The following is a 16,696-nucleotide window of genomic DNA, read 5'->3' as shown; positions in this document are numbered from 1 at the left end:
GATCAATAATACAGATAAAAACAGTAATATTTTGAAATATTATTACAATTATTTGTGAAATATATTTTCTATTTTAATATAGTTAAAAATGTAATTTATTCGTGCGACGCCATCATTACTCAAGTCTTCAGTGTCACGTGATCCTTCAGAAATTTTTCTGATATAATGACTTGCTGCTCAAGAAACATTTCTTATTATTATCAATGTTGAAAACAGCTTAACACTAGTGTAAGCTAAATGAGATTTTGATATGACTTAGTTTTCATAAATGGTTAATAGATCATCCTTCAAAATGTTAATATAATCCTACAAACAAAAAACAAGATAAATGCTATTCCATTCGTCTTTAACTGGGAAACGTATGGACATCAAATGGAACTGGGGCACTTTATATAGGAATAAAAATAAAAAACAGTTCAACAGAAGCTCATCACATGTCCCTGCCGTACAGCCATTAGAACTAATTTGGGGTTTTTAATGTGCATCTTAATGGAAGACTCACAGCTGAAGCAGGTCTCCAAGATTGACAAAAAGATCAGGAGGGATTACTTTGATTCTGTTATTGGACAAATCCCTGTGGAGAGAGAAAATATTAGTGCCTTTTGCATTCAAATAGGCATCTGTTGACAGAATTGATGAGCAAGACAGTCTGATGCCAAACTATTTGAGGACTGATGTCACATTGTCGAGCTGGATGGGAGTAGGACCAACCCGGACTTTAAAATTGATAAGGAAATCCATTTTTGCTTAGCTTCTCAAAAATAGCACAGAAATGGGTCATGAGTAAACTCCAGAGAACACTTTGAGGTGATTATTTTGGCAAATATTTATGATGGAATGGAATGCCTGAGAACTTACAGCTCGCCCAGTTTACGAAGCAGAGAGAAAGCCTGCACGTGGATGTAACTAATGCAGTTCCGCTGGAGGACCCTGCAAAAAAACAAAAAAACATTTATCTTGGTGGACAGAGACATGACGACCCTTTCAGAGGAATGGAATGTGCATGACATACAAAAGAGTACACAACAGTGTCAATGGTGATGAATGCAAAAACAAAAATCAATTTAGAAGGTAAATGGGATCTGACCTTTAATCAACAGTGAGTAACTCATGCGTATAATCAGTGAAATTACAATCTGGAAATATTGCATAATATTCATTACTGAAGTCCACACACATCACTATTCTCCTTAATAGTTTTCTCTCACAAGTTGAAACTAAGTTTCAAAATGAACAAAGGCAGATAAGTCTATTGCTCTGATTTCTGCAGAACAGTGATTAAAAATTGAAAAGCAAGAACCAGGGAGATGAAAATGCTTCGCCTAAAAATATATTTTGACCTAATTTTTGGTGTTTTCAGCAAGAAGGACCTCAAACTATGCATATTAAGAGTAGGGGGGTACAACAGGGCTAAAAGTCCCCCTATAAATATGATTATGTGAAAATATGATTATATATTATGATTTACTTTATATTATGATAAACGGTATGCCATTAAAAAAAAACGTTTCCGCTCATCTGCCATATTTATAACCATCAGTGGGGGAAAAAATACACAGAAGAAAAAAAAAAAAACAAGAACAAATGTTGACCATTGGATTTGATCCATACCAGGTCTTAGAAAACATTTTTACCGATCTCAAGATAGCACAGACCCAACCAAATCTAATATTCAAAAATATTTACATAAGTTTAATCCATAATCATCTCCATGAATAGCACAATCATATGGAAATGGATTAATTTAATAAATATATGAAAATGTTCGTGAATGTTAGATTTGGCTGGGTCAGTGCCAATACTTTCTCCTGCTGAACATAAACATGGAAGATGAGCAGAAAATGTAAATTAAGCACTTTGGCAAATTGTGTACTAATTTAAAACATGTTTTTATTATTATTATTTTAGCATTTCATAACTGGTTAGTTGTTATGTGAAGAAGGAGGTGGGAACCGGCAAACATTCAACACTTTAATAATCATAAAATAAACCAACAACAAAACGAAAGTAAAGGCGGCAGCCCCTCATGGACGACTGCCGCCACATATAAACAAAACATTACATAACAGTCCAAGCCTGGTCCTTTCTCGTCCTTCACTGTCATCGCTCCTCCTTTTATGCTTCCACTCCTCCGTGAGATACAAGACCGGTGTGTCCTGCTCGCCACAATAACCTCTTAAGTATTTTATAGTCTTTTTTTTTTACTGTTTCTATTTAATTTTTTGGCAGAAAATTAAATTAAAAGGACCTCTGACACCAGTCAGACTTGATTACCTGTTGTACCCTACTTTTTAAAGGGTTGGTTCACCCAAAAAATGAAAAGTATGTCATTAATTACTCACCCTCATATTGTTTCAAACCCATAAGACTTTCGTTCATCTTCGGAACAAAAATGAAGATCTTTTTGATGAAATCTGAGATCTTTCTGTCCCTCTATTGAGAGCTATGCAACTACACTTTGACTCATAAAAGTGTAAAAGTGTAAAAAGTTCATAAAGAGATCGTAAAACAAATCCATTTCAATTGAGCGGTTTAGTCCAAATAATTTTGAAGAGACTCGATCACTTTATAAGATAAACAGATTTAATTTAGGCTTTTATTTACATATAAACGGACACATCAGTTGTGGTAAACCAAAGCTCAAGGATGTTCACTTGACGTGCTAGAACCAATGAGGTTCATTCTCGTGTTACGCAGCACGTTTGAGCTTGCTTTTACGATCTCTTTATGAACTTTTTGTGTCAAAGTAGTAGTTGCGTAGCTGCCAATGGAGGGACAGAAAGCTCTCAGATTTCATCAAAAAGATCTTCATTTGTGTTCCGAATATGGAATGACATGAGGGTGAGTAATTAATGACAGAATTAACCCTTTAAATAATGAAATACATGTGTAATGTCCATTGGGGTCATCTGATAGTTGACCCCAATGCGGAAAGAGAGCTTTGAGAAGCTGTTACGGGAGGGTGGGAATACTCACAGCACTGTTAGCATGTTACAGGACCTGAAGGTCACATTTCCCACAGTCTCAATCTTATTTCCCTCAACGTCTCTGCAGACACAAATAGAAATTAAGAGGGTGTATGGAAAATGTAAGAAAGAAAGGAAAAGAAAAAGTCAAATCAATTCTACTTATTTATTAGCATCAGCTTAGAGGACCAAATAATTTACATTAAAGCAAAATACATACATTGATTTGCTGTGATCATAATTTAAAGTGCTGTCTATAAGCTCTGCAACCATAAAAATAAAATAACAACAAAGTTTTTATCAGGACATTGTTGTATTCAAACTTACAGCCAATTTAACCGTGGCATCTCCAGGCAAATATCATCAAGCTTTGTGAGAGCATTGTTCAACAACACTCTGAAACAGACAGACAGACAGACAGACAGACAGACAGACACACACACACACACACACACACACACACACACACACACACACACACACACACACACACACACACACACACACACACAATTAGAGAATATATCCTATGCATTTGTTAAAATATAAGATTTACATTTGAAAGGCAGAAGATGTGTAACTAAAATAGCAACAGGCTGAAACTCACAGCAGCACAAGGGAGCGCAAACCAGTGAAAGTCAAAGAGGAGATGTGATGAATATTGTTGTTCTCCAGAATCCTTCAGGAAAAATAAGAGAAACTCATAAAATGAAGTGCTTTTTCCAATATTTGATCCAGGGACACTAATTTAAGCATAAGGGTTATGAACCATAATTGGCATTCAATTAGATGTGTGATGAAAGTTCAAATCATTCCTTTTAATTTAGAGCAGATCCTTGGTGACTGCAAATGAGAGCTAAAGAAATCACTCCTTAGCTGATATTACATAGAAATTAGCATCAGTTTTGTGTTTTCTATATGTTCATCATTGCAGAATGTTTATTGATTGACAAATCCTGTAGCAGTTATTTGATTTGAAGCATAAAAGCACTAAATGAGGAAATCATTCTTGTTTTAGTTGACATTTAGAAAGCAGATGAGATAATGACAAGAAACACTTACAGCCATTCTAGTTTGTGCAAATCCTGGAATACATCAGGAAGTAGGGTGGTAATTTGATTAGAACTGAGATACCTGAAGAAAAATAAGAGATTACACCTGTCTGAGGGTAGCCAAAAAACATTTAAAAGCGCTTGCCCATAGAAAAATAAGCAAATAAGCAAACTAAAGTGTCTGTCAGTCACAGAGAGCCCATTCGTCACTCTCTGAAGAAAGGCAGCAGATGAGGCTGATAAGAAAGTGTTATGCTAAGAAGGGACAATAGAAATGTCTGCTGACTTTAAAAACTCACAGTCTCGTCAGATTGTAAAGGCCTCTGAAAGCATGCGGATGCACCGCTTTAATGCGGTTGTGCTGAAGATACCTGAAACACAGTTTACAGGAAGCATTAAGCAAAAAGAGGTAGAAGAGAGAGAAGTAACACAAAATGTAACTGTATTAAAAGTTTGGGGTCAGGAGGATTTTTAATGTTTTTGATAGAAGATTCGTATGCTCACCAAGGGCCTCATTTATAAAACTGTGCGTAGGATCCTTACTAAAAGTGTACGTGTGCCAGAAAGCCAAAAATGGCGTACGCAAAAAAATAACTAGACTTATAAAAGAACCAGAACCTGCACTGAATTCACTTTATTAATCCCAGTTAGCGGATGATTGTGCGCACATGCGTCTCCACCCCGAAACAACCATATGGAGCATACAACGCCTAGTTTTACTATGCATATGCTCATCTGCATATCATTTGCATATGATTATTCATCCACATTATAACATGTTTAACGGTACAAGACATTAGGAAAATATAAAATGCAGATGTGCTGTCACATTGGTTACATTAATAAAAATAATTTAGTAGCCTATCCTTCCCTTGATTTTGAATAAATAAATCAAATTGAGAAAAACTTTCTCTGAAATTTATTTTCCTATCTTTTCCACTGGCCAAAGAGTATTTTTAATTGATTTATATTTTTAATGGAAACAGACAGATCTTGTTGTGCATTATTTACATAAAACTATTTTTTCAGACAATCGGCTATTATCATGATAATCAATTATCTCTGTAGTTAAAACATTAAAACACAGCAGGCCAGAGGAAAAGTGTTCGAAAGCATTGCATCACAACAAATATTTCTATTTATTGAATATAAAATGTCGTAACTTCTCAGTAATGATTTCATGTAATTTAAGTGTTTAACTCCATTAATCAGAATGGCATAGTTAATCTAAATGTTTACATCAGAAGTAAAACATAGTTTAAATCATTATTTTATTTATTTAAACTGCTATTGTGAACATGCACTGTATTTATGATTAGGAATTATAATGAAGATTTACGGCTATATATGCGTCAGTTTCACAAAACGGCCCAACGCGCTCGCTGGCGCAGACGTTTAAGAAGGGATGGATATTTGCTTCATGTGAAACAGTTGTGTTGCTTAAGATATCAGTGGAAGAAATCTTACTGACCTTTAAACTTTTGAATGGTAGTGTATAATCCCATTGAAAAAGAGACATAGAGATATATTGGGACCAGACTGTCATAAATTTCATGGGCTCAAGTTTTTGACTTCCGCCAAAAAGCAATCACCCACATCACCTTAGCAGCTATATAGCAAAAATACTCATAACACATTTACAACCACATAGCAACAGCGCTGAATTCTGCACAAAATAAAGTCACAAAACTAATCTTTCTCACCTCATCTAAACCTCATTGCACTGCTAACATCAAACTTTTCTGTATTCATATTCATTCCCAATGACTCTGTTATTAAACTAAAAAAATATCCAAATCTTACACAACTGTGTAAGGAAAGTTGCATTGTGGCTTCTATTCCCATACCATCCTTTTTTTCTTTCTTTCTTTTTTTGTGCCACTTCTGAGATTAAGTTTGTTCACACATTGAAGCATTTGTCACTAGATCAAGTGCAGTGTTTGGGCAAGGACAAAAATATGGGGCTGATTTTGTTCGACTCAGCTGGTACTTCTGAACGAAACAACTATGATACGCACAACAAGAGAGCATGTCAGATTAAGACATTCAAACACACTTGAAAAATTCAACAGCTGGGGAAAGAAAACCATTGAGCCATTTTTGTCAGGTTAAAAAAAGACAACTCTCTCAAGTACTTCAGTTCTCAGCTCACTCCTGTGGAGAGCACTGAATGTTTTATTCCACAGGGATTGTTTAATCTCACTCAACATCTTCTCTATTTCACACATTTCTTACTACAATAGCACAGTGAAGAACAGCAAGCAACGTTTTAATAAACACCTGTGATAATGCCAGGACAGCATTCATAGCATTACAGCATCCACACAGTCCAATGACAAGGCAGAGATATACTTAGTGAAGCAGAGAGGCTCTTACAGCTTTTGAAGGCTCTGGTACATAAAGAACATGTCAGCATTTAGCTTCCGCAGCCGGTTCCTCTGCAGAGACCTGCAATATCAACGGAGTTGTTACATATCATAATAGAGCGCAACTGTCACCACACACTTTTACAGTAATCTAACAATAGATAGACAGAACAATAGCATTAAAATACGATAGAACAAAAGATAGAACATTATATAGAAAGAATGATAGAACGATATAGATAGATAGATAGATAGATAGATAGATAGATAGATAGATAGATAGATAGATAGATAGATAGATAGATATTCTCTATCATTTGAGTGACACACAGTCTACACCGGATGCGGTGTGTCGTGACATGATAAATCCTGACAGTAAGCTGATGCCCGTTCTGTTTCTGACGTGCTCGAAGCACTTGCGCTACTTCTGACAAAGGACAAATTGATTTTGCAACAGTGTCTAATGTAAACAGCCTCAAGCTGTTGCAGCGTAACGTGTCGTGACTACGGTTACACCCGATGTAGACCTAATGTAGACACAGTTAGGCACCAATCAACTAAGCAAACATATGATGTCAAAGCTATGTTATGAATTACCTAACAATGACATATGACATGAACATGGAGACATTGATATCATTATTTCATCTGCCATCAAACTAATCCAGTTACATGCACTCATAAACCTAGGAATAACATGCATGTAACACACACACATTGGTTGGACATTTCCTGAGTGTGTGTGTGTGTGTGTGTGTCTGTGTGTGTGTGTGTGTGTGTGTGTGTGTGTGTGTGTGTGTGTGTGTGTGTGTGTGTGTGTGTGTGTGTGTGTGTGTGTGTGTGTGTGTGTGTGTGTGCGCATGTGTGCGTGCGTGCGTGCGTGCGGGCGTGTGTGTGTGTTTTGTGTAATAAAAATGGGATTGAATGGCAATGTCTGACTTTATGAAAAACCTAAAGACGTGTCACCTACTAAAGAGCTGCTGTTTTAAAGCACTGATTTTAATGAGACCTTAGAGAGAAGCCAAAGTGTGTCTACTTGAAATCAAAGAGTGACTTTGCATTTAATACACCTTGCCACATTCTCTGCATTACTGAAAGGTAGATGTGAATTTCACTGTTTGGCAGTGGCATACTAATGAACAGTGGAAAATAAAACAGCCGCAATACAGGAAATTGGTCCTTAATTAAGAAGCAGCTTCAACTGATACATATATATCCATTTCAGACCACATATTAAACGTCTAGAAAGCTTTATATCAGCCAGTTATGTGAACAATAGGGATTTTCATGAGGCACTGAGCGAAAAATGAGAATCAAGCTTCACAGTTATGTTGTGTGGAGAATAATATTGGCACAATTACCTTTAATGCAATTATCTTAGTTTTCAGTGCTCACAAATTGAAGGCACTCAGAATTAATTAAGACTGAAAATCAAATAAATCACACTAGTCTTTGATGCAATCATCTTTTATTTTATAAAGTACTATTTTGAGACAAATCTTTATTCAGTCCCCTACCTATTCACCATGTAGTGTAAAGTAGTGTCAGCTTCTGTGAAGCCACAGGGCTTTGGTATCTCATGCACATCAAAAAAGTCACACAAACTGCAGACACGCTCCACACACACGGCATGAAACTCACATCATGGTGACATTAATGGATACTGTGGGGACATCTTTAAAGTGTGCACCGTCACAATCCAGCTCTAGGTCCCTGCACTGGCACTCAGCTGGGACGGTCCCAAGCACTGCATGATAGAAAGGGAGAGAGTAAGAGAGAGACTTTTAGATACACCACTTAGCATTTAAAAGCATTACAGCTTGATCTGCTATTTAAGTAGTAAAACATACTATGCAAACCATCATGCTGAACGGTGTGTGTGTGCACTAAATTATTGGTCTGTGTCAACTAGTGTTAAGGATAAATTCCTAAGAATTCCCAATTAGATTAATTTGAGCTCTCAATAGAAATTGAATCTTTAAAGGTCAAGTGTATAATTCAATGTTAAAATCGCAGTTTAAGTAAGCCATTGGTTTGGTGATGAATGAATGAATGAATGAGGCATTTATATGGCATTATACTAAATACTTGTGAACAACTGAAATGTATCAAACATTTGTACAATATTGGGGGAGAAAGAAAGGGCAAATTCCCAGAATTTTAATTGCCTTTAGTTAGTTAGAACTAGAAAATTAGTTAGAAAATTGTACTCAAAATAATGTTCCATTTATTTTTTCATTGTTAAAGATAGTTTAAAATAAAGGTGAAGATGTGAAGACCGAAAACAAACGTGTAATATGATGGTGTCAGCAGTTGGACAGTTCAATACAGTCAGCCAGACAGAATTAAGCACACGAGACACACAAAGTCTTTATCGCAGTTAAACAGAGCAAACGGTCGCCCTGAAATCCAGGGAATGGAAATGCCTCGACAGGCCATCTGTGGCCAAACACATTGTTCCATTAGACTCTTATCTGTGTTGAACATTGGAGAAGGAAGTAAAAGCACAAAGACGGAACAAAAGATGCAGGGAGGCGACTGTGAGAAAAAGAAATCTAATTCCGACATACACCAGGATGGCCCACAGTGACTAATTTGGAGAGAAAGGGGGAGAAGGGATGGTAATGAGGAGGGGATGTAAAATTTGCTGGTAATGAGGGGCCGAATACAGCAGAGTCATCACTACCAACATGGGCTGGATTCTAATTGGTTATTCAGGCCATTTTAATGTGGGTTGCTTGGTTCTGCTTGTAGTTCATTAATTAACAATGGTCCATGTGCTGGGGTGCATGTAGGGAATGTTTCCATCACATCTGATATAATTGAAACTGCTTAAGCCGTTTTTACTATGTAAATGACCTAAGTTCCTTGGCGGACAATATTAGTGACTTAGTCAATATTTGTTTGGAAAATCATAATTATGACATAAAAAGGTCAAAATTATGATATAGTAAGTCATAATCATGAGAAAAAAAAAGAAATTACCGCATACTAAGTCATTATTATGAGATAAAAGTCATAATTACTATAATTGATAACAGTTTAGATTAGGCACAAATATTCACTATAACTTTGCGTATTAGCATGCATATTACTTGCATATTGGCTGTTTATTAGTACTTATAAAGTACATATTAATGCCATATTCTGCATGGCCATATTCTAGATCCCTTAATCCTACTCAGCAGTAATAAGGTGTTTGAGGGAAAACTCCTAGTTAATAGTAAATTATGTGTACCCTAATCTAAAGTGTGAGTCTATATTTATCTTATTATTTCACATAATCTCTTTATGACTTAGTATGTCATAATTTTGACTTTTAAAGCTTATAATTATAACTATCAGATAATTTCAAATTTTTATGTCATAATTATAATTTACTGAGGGATGATTTTTTTTCTTATGTGGCAGAAATGGCTTCCATATAAATTCATTCTGAAACCAGAAATGCTTAAATTTTAAAATAACTTTCATTGATTATATTGCAAAACATTTTTACATTACATATAAAACACTGACATATCATTTATGTCATGTAAAATTCATATGAAAACATCATTCAATTTCGATCCTCATATTTTTATATAGACAGTGGATATCAAAAAAGTTTCTGGATATGTATAAATGTCATTTTATTAAATAGTACAATGACAATTATTTAAAAGAAGAATAGCATAGGCACACGTTTAAAGTAACACTAAAAAAAGGTAACACTTTATTTTACAGTGTCCTTGTTACACACATTAAATGTTACTATAATAATTACTTTTGTGGATAATTACATGCAACTAAACTTAAACCACACCCTAATCCCAACCATAATGTGATGACAATATGTCCATCTACCTGTGGTTAATTTGGCTGCGTGCCTGTGTGAACTTGAGAGGAACTGACTTATTCCACTAAAAATCACCTTGAGACTAGCTGGTTAACAGTCACCGCAAAAATGGCTGGACACATATTCTCCAGTGTCATGTTTGTTTATTTGAGCTTTGCAGTGACACTGCAATATCACAGATTTTTGAGACACCCAAGCTCCATCTGAACATGCATCTGTTATCAATACTGTCTAGGGGTGGAACGGCTCGCAGGTGATCCGTACGGATCAGGCCCTACGGTTCGGCACGCATGTGATTCGCGGATTAACTGCTGAATTTAACCATCATAGAGTTAAAGTTTATAATCTGGACGTGTTTCGTCTTGCCAATTTTCACATTCGAACAAATTTAAGCGCGAAAGAAGAGGCGAAAATCCGGACTTGCGCGTTTTCTGTGCGCACAGCCGCGCGCACCCGAAGCACGCGCGCAGAGAGAGAGAGAGAGAGAGAGAGAGAGAGAGAGACGCGTTTCATATAGAGCTCGAATATATACTGTATATACGTGTGTGTGTGTGTGTGTGTGTGTGTGTGTGTGTGTGTGTGTGTGTGTGTGTGTGTGTGTGTGTGTGTGTGTGTGTGTGTGTGTGTGTGTGTGTGTGTGTGTTGTTTTTTGTTTTGTTTTTGCTGATCTGAAAAATGATCCGATCCGTGGCTCAAAAACCATATATGATCCGAACCGTGAATTTTGTGATCCATTCCACCACTAATACTGCTTATCACCTCCAACCATAAACCTATAGGCCTAAGCCTCAAGATATGAGCTGTCTAAGAGTTATGAGAGGTTGTCCTGATCTTCTTTCATTTCCTGCCCAAGTCTCAGAGTAATACAACTTTGAAACGATCAAACAGCCTTTTATAACTCATAAAAAAATGCATTTTAAAAATTTTCTTAAATGAGAGAGAACATTTTTTTTGCACATAGGAGAAAAGTGAGTGATTTCCCCGCAATATACAGACCGCTGCTGTCAATTCTGAGCTGTTAATCTTTCTGTCCAATCATATTTTGGCATCAACAGAGCATTACACATGACGCCAAACATGACTCCATGCAAGCCTTAAAATCTCCAAACAGAGTAAATATTCATGACTGGAAAGGCTGTGATCACAGAAAAGCACAACAGGGATTCATAACGTGATGTTTGGGAATGATCAGGTGGTTTTGTTTGCTCTGAAGTAAATACAGCTGAACTGACAGCATCTGACAGGAAAATGTAGCTTGACACAGCAAGTCAGCCAGATAACAGAATATCAAAGTGGGACATGAATCGACTCCTAAAAGAAGTGTTCAATTTAAGATTTATTTAGCATGAAAATCAACTGTAGGTTGTTTGTTTTGAATCATTAAAATTGAGCCAATTTAGTGAGCATACAAGTATCGCAGCTATAATATTATGTATCCACATGTATTCATTATACCCTTTAATTTCAAGACAATTGGCTGTTTATTAAATCTGGTGTTCAAGTGCTTGGATTTGCTAGAAAAATATATATTTTACAGCTCTCGCAAACTATAGACTAATAAAGCTCTGCTCTAGCAAACCAGTTACAGCTTATGAATACTAATTAAGCAATTTTCGCCATTGTACATTAGGATAAAAGCAAAATGCCTTAACTGCATAAAGTTATGATAGTATATACTGTACACTACCATTCAAAATCCCAGCACTGCTGATTGGGGCAGTTGTGGCCTAATGGTTAGAGAGTTGGACATGTAACGCGAAAGTTGCGGGTTCTTGTCTCAGTCCTGGCAGGAAATGTAGGTGGGTATAGTGTGTTTAAAACTCACTGCTGTGTGTGCACTTAGATGGGTTATATACTGAGCACATATGCTGAGTATGGGACACCCTCCTTGGCTACATGTCATGTCATTTTTACTTAAAAAGTTTGGGGTCAGTACGATTTTTTTAAATGCTTAATCCTTTTTATCACAATAATGTGAAATATCACTACAATTAAAAATATCTCTTTTCTTTGCATTTTCAGCAGCCAGTACTCCAGTCTTCACTGTCACATGATCCTTCAAAAATCATTATTTTTTTCAGGATTCTTTGATAAATAAAGTTTTTTTTTCAATAGATATTTTTGTAACGATGTAAAACTCTTCACTGTCACTTTTGATAAATTCAAAGCATTCTTGCTGTATAAAAGTAGTAATTTCTTTTCAAAAGACCCCCAAAACTTTGAACAGTAGTGTAAACAGTATATAAATCAAGAAGATATCTCGGACAATTTTTTTTTACAAAAAGGCTACACATGCACTCGAGGGACTCTCTTAAACACCTTTAACGTGCTTATTTTAATAATGTGAATGGCAATATACAAGTCAGAGTGAATTTTGTTTTGAAAAGTGTGTGTATTATTCTAACATTCCATCTCTCACTATTGTTTTAGCATGTAGAAGAACAAAATACAGCTGCCAAATGTGTTAAACCAGATTGTACAAAGTATTTCTAAAAGAAACATTCTCTACAGATTCTCTACAATGTTTAAATTCTCTGAACTGTTACAGAGCTTAAACCTCTGAAATATAAAAATGAAAGAATACTCACAGCAGGCATTTGACTTAGTCCCAAGATTATTACTGGGGATACCAAAATAGTTATCAAAGAGATGTGGCCAACCATTATTGTCCCCTAGAAGAAAAAACAGGAAGTTAAGGGTTCAATCAATCAATCGATCAAATTTTATTTATAAAGCACATTTAAAATCAACCTTGGTTGGCCAAAGTGCTGTACATGAAAGAAAAACAGGAAGGAAAAAAAATGATAAAAATTTAAAATAAAGATTAAGACAATAAGCACAGTAGAGCTACAAAGAATTGAAAGCACAAGAGAAAAGATGAGTTTTAAGCATGGATTTGAATACAGTTAATGTGGAAGCAGTTAACATGTTGTGGCAGGTTGTCCACAACTTAGGGCCAGCCACTGCAAAAGCTCGATAACCTCTGCATCGCAAGCGAGAGCGAGGGACGGACAAAAGATGTTGATCTCTAGACCAAAGCGATCTGGGTGGATTGTGAGGTACGACCAATTCAGAGAGATATTTGCGGGCTTGATTACAACGGGCTTTGTAGGTGAAAGTTAAGATTTTAAAATCAATTCAATATCAGACTGGCAGCCAGTGTAGAGAGCGCAGAATTGGGGTAATATGATCGTGTTTACGGCTGCCGGTGAGCAAACGGGCAGCCGCGTTTTGGACCATTTGAATCCGAGAAATTGCAGACTGAGGGAGCCCGAATTAGTGAGTTGCAGCAGTAGTCCAATCTTATGGAAATGAAAGCATGAATGACTGTCGGCGAAGCTGTCTATACTTAAAAATGGTCTAACTTTGGCTAGCCGGCGAAGATGATAAAAGCTAGTGCTGACTGTTCTTTTAATTTGTTTATTTAATTTAAGACTGCTGTCAAAATAAAAAAATTCCAAATTTTTTACGTTGGTTGTGTGGTGTGAGGGTTCCTAGGTCGGTACAAATACCGTTAGAGAGCTCATTTGGACCAAATAGAATGATTTGGGTTTTATCATCATTCAATAGCATGACATTATTTGTAAGCCACAGTTTAAGTTCATGAAGACATGCATCTCAAGTGCTTGGCTGTCTTTGTGTTTTATTGGTATGTAGATGTGGGTGTCATCCGCGTAACAGTGGTAAGACACACAAAATCTACTCATGATAGTTCCCAGGGGAAACATGTACAGAGAGAATAATAGAGGTACCAGAACCTCCAGAAACAAAGGGTTAATCAATGAAACACACACTGCTTGTCATTGCAGGCAAAGCCATTTAATGTGGCATAGGTGTTCACAGGTGTGACAGTAATGGCACATTGATGGCACAGCAAAGACCACAATAGAAAATTCAAATTTCTAAGAACCATTTTGCAAGGTCTTCGGTTTTAACAAATGTGCCTTCACTCCTTCACTCAGGGGAAGTTGCATAATACATAACAACACATTTGGGTTTGTTCTTTTTTAAGAATCACGTTAACCTACTCAGCAACCCCTTTCAATCATCTTGACACTGGTTGGCAACTACAAAAGTTGTGGAGGAAATGAAGCAGGTGGCATGCAAAATAGATGTGACTTTCGTGGCGTTTCCTGTCTCCTGACACCTCACACTTAACATCTCAAACAACCTTCCGCCTTCATCAATCCGCCTTCATCAGTCACTGTCAGGGAGATCTCCTTTGTATTCTTAGTTATTCAAACCCAGTGTACATGTGCAATTGTTCAAGAGTTTGTTTTTAAATAGTTTTTCAAGAAATCAATACTTATTTTCAGCAAGGATGCATTAAATTGATCAAAAGTGACAGTTAAGATTATAAGTGACCTATTTTTACGATCTAAGCGCATGGTCTAAAGCGCACGGCACAAGCTCACTTAGTGTGTGTCCGAATCCACTTTTAACGAGGGGAAAAACGGCCTGCGCACCCGGCGCATGATCTAAATGGGTTGTCTCTATTCTCTTACTGAGTAATGGGTGTGTTTTGGGCTTAACGTGCAATAAACCAATCAGTCTCTCATCTCCCATTCCCTTTAAAAGCCAGTTGTGCTCGCGCCATGGCAGATTCGCTATTTACATGGCAGAATTTGCAAGCAGAAAAACTGAACGCTTTTCTACAGAGGAAACGGATATGCTCATGCGCGACCACGAGCAGACCATCTACATGACAAAAATGTAGTAATGTGCACGCACACATTACTAACGTGCTCTTTAAAAAACAAACAAATATTGCGTCATTGACTTTAGACCAGGTTTCCATTGGTCAATGGCACAGTCTATTTCAGTTGCCTCAAAATAGAACACACCTCGTTTTTACACCAACATGGGTGCACAAATGGGCGCAAATGCATTTGCTATTTAAACAACGTGGCTCAGGACGTGAAAATGATAACTGCGTCAGGCTGAATCTGGCAAAAAACACTTGTGTCGCGCCTGGCGACACAATAAACACTTGTGTGTTATATATACATAATGTATATATATATATATATATATATATATATATATATATATGTATACAGTTATGTATGTTATATATACATAACTGTATATATGATAGGGCCCTAAGACTTCTACACTGTTAGAAATAAATTATGCTCTTTTTAAATTTCTGTTTAAAGTATACTGATAAAATGTGCATAACTGTTTTCAACATGTAATACTAAGAAATACTATGTAATACTAAGAATTGATCTTGATCACCAAATCAGCAGATTAGAATGATTTTGATGGATCATGTGACACTGCAGACTGGAGTAAAGATGCTGAAAATTCAGCTTTCCCATCACAGGAATAAACCATATTTTAAAATATATTAAAATTGAAAGCAGTTATTTTAAATTGTACTAACGTTTCCACAATATTGCTGTTTTTACTGAATTTTTGAGCAAATAAATCCACCCTTGGTGAGCATAAGAGACTTGTAACTAAAGAATGTAATGATGTTCAAGGTACAGTAGACTCAAGCTGGGTTCTTAACGTAACATTTGTTTTTACAATTTATTAAAATTAATTTGTTGTAAAATTTCAGCCTGACCATCTTATTAATAATCCAGCTGCCTCACTGAGCATCGACCTCTCAGCTCAAGTGGTCAGCACAGGGGGATACTGACCTGCCAAAGGCTGGAGGAGCCACATTCTGGGGATGGATCGGAGGATGGATGGATGGATGGATGGATTTATATCCACAGTTGAGCATTTTAAGAAGATAAATTGAATAAACTAGAGTGACCAGTGTGATTTAAAGGGACTTCAGTTCTTCAAGGTCCACAGGACCAAAGATGCCCATATGCTGAATTTGAAAACAAATAAAAGTGGACTCTTTCAGATGTATAAAGGATAATAGAACATAACACAAACAATATACACATGGTTGTAGGGACAATTAAAGATATGTTCTCGTAAAAAAAGATTTTATGCAATAAAAATAGTGTTATTTTATATATCATTTATATACATATTTTATGTTACTAAAATTTACTTTAAAATAAAAAAATTCTAAAGAATTAGCTCCGTAATTCTAACTCTTCTAAATGTGTTCTGTTTGAATATTATAACTTCTGCCAAATTAGACATGGTTAAATGCAAGCAAACTGTCCAAGAGAATGTATTCTGGGGTCATTAACAATTAACATATTTAATTTTAACTAGCGTTTAAGGATAAAGGAAATGTGATGCTTAAACATCCAACACTTTGCTTGAGTAGCTCATTATCCATTAATTTGCTATGGCATTCCTTTCGTGTCATGCAGGTAATTGATTAAGCATGGGTGAAAATGCAAATGTTAATTAAACATCAAAGCTGTGGTACAAACACCACAAACAGTCTTTGAGATAAATACATTTTCCAAGAAAGTGAGAAATGTCAGGCAGCCGATTTTAGATGACGCTATTTTAGACTATCTATATTGTATATACCTACAGTATAAATATCAT

At 36.2% G+C, this 16,696-nt stretch overlaps 1 protein-coding gene across 2 annotated transcripts in view; it reads right to left on the bottom strand.

The window, feature by feature from the left end:
- rxfp1 (relaxin family peptide receptor 1) overlaps positions 1-16,696 on the bottom strand; it is a 49,364-nt gene that overhangs the window by 14,753 nt on the left and 17,915 nt on the right. For both annotated transcript variants that reach the window (XM_077247699.1, XM_077247700.1), the window contains 10 exons: positions 12,811-12,894; positions 8,026-8,131; positions 6,395-6,466; positions 4,318-4,389; positions 4,029-4,100; positions 3,574-3,645; positions 3,294-3,362; positions 2,977-3,048; positions 859-930; positions 503-574 (listed from right to left, as the gene is read on the bottom strand). In XM_077247699.1, coding sequence (XP_077103814.1) covers positions 503-574; positions 859-930; positions 2,977-3,048; positions 3,294-3,362; positions 3,574-3,645; positions 4,029-4,100; positions 4,318-4,389; positions 6,395-6,466; positions 8,026-8,131; positions 12,811-12,894 — 763 coding nt within the window. The remainder of the gene's footprint in view (positions 1-502; positions 575-858; positions 931-2,976; positions 3,049-3,293; positions 3,363-3,573; positions 3,646-4,028; positions 4,101-4,317; positions 4,390-6,394; positions 6,467-8,025; positions 8,132-12,810; positions 12,895-16,696) is intronic.

Source organism: Siphateles boraxobius, unplaced genomic scaffold (genome assembly GCF_051911475.1).
Source record: "Siphateles boraxobius isolate OS27281-9 unplaced genomic scaffold, OSU_SipBor_1 3, whole genome shotgun sequence".
Classification (NCBI taxonomy): domain Eukaryota; kingdom Metazoa; phylum Chordata; class Actinopteri; order Cypriniformes; family Leuciscidae; genus Siphateles; species Siphateles boraxobius.
This window is presented reverse-complemented; position numbering and strand designations above follow the sequence as displayed.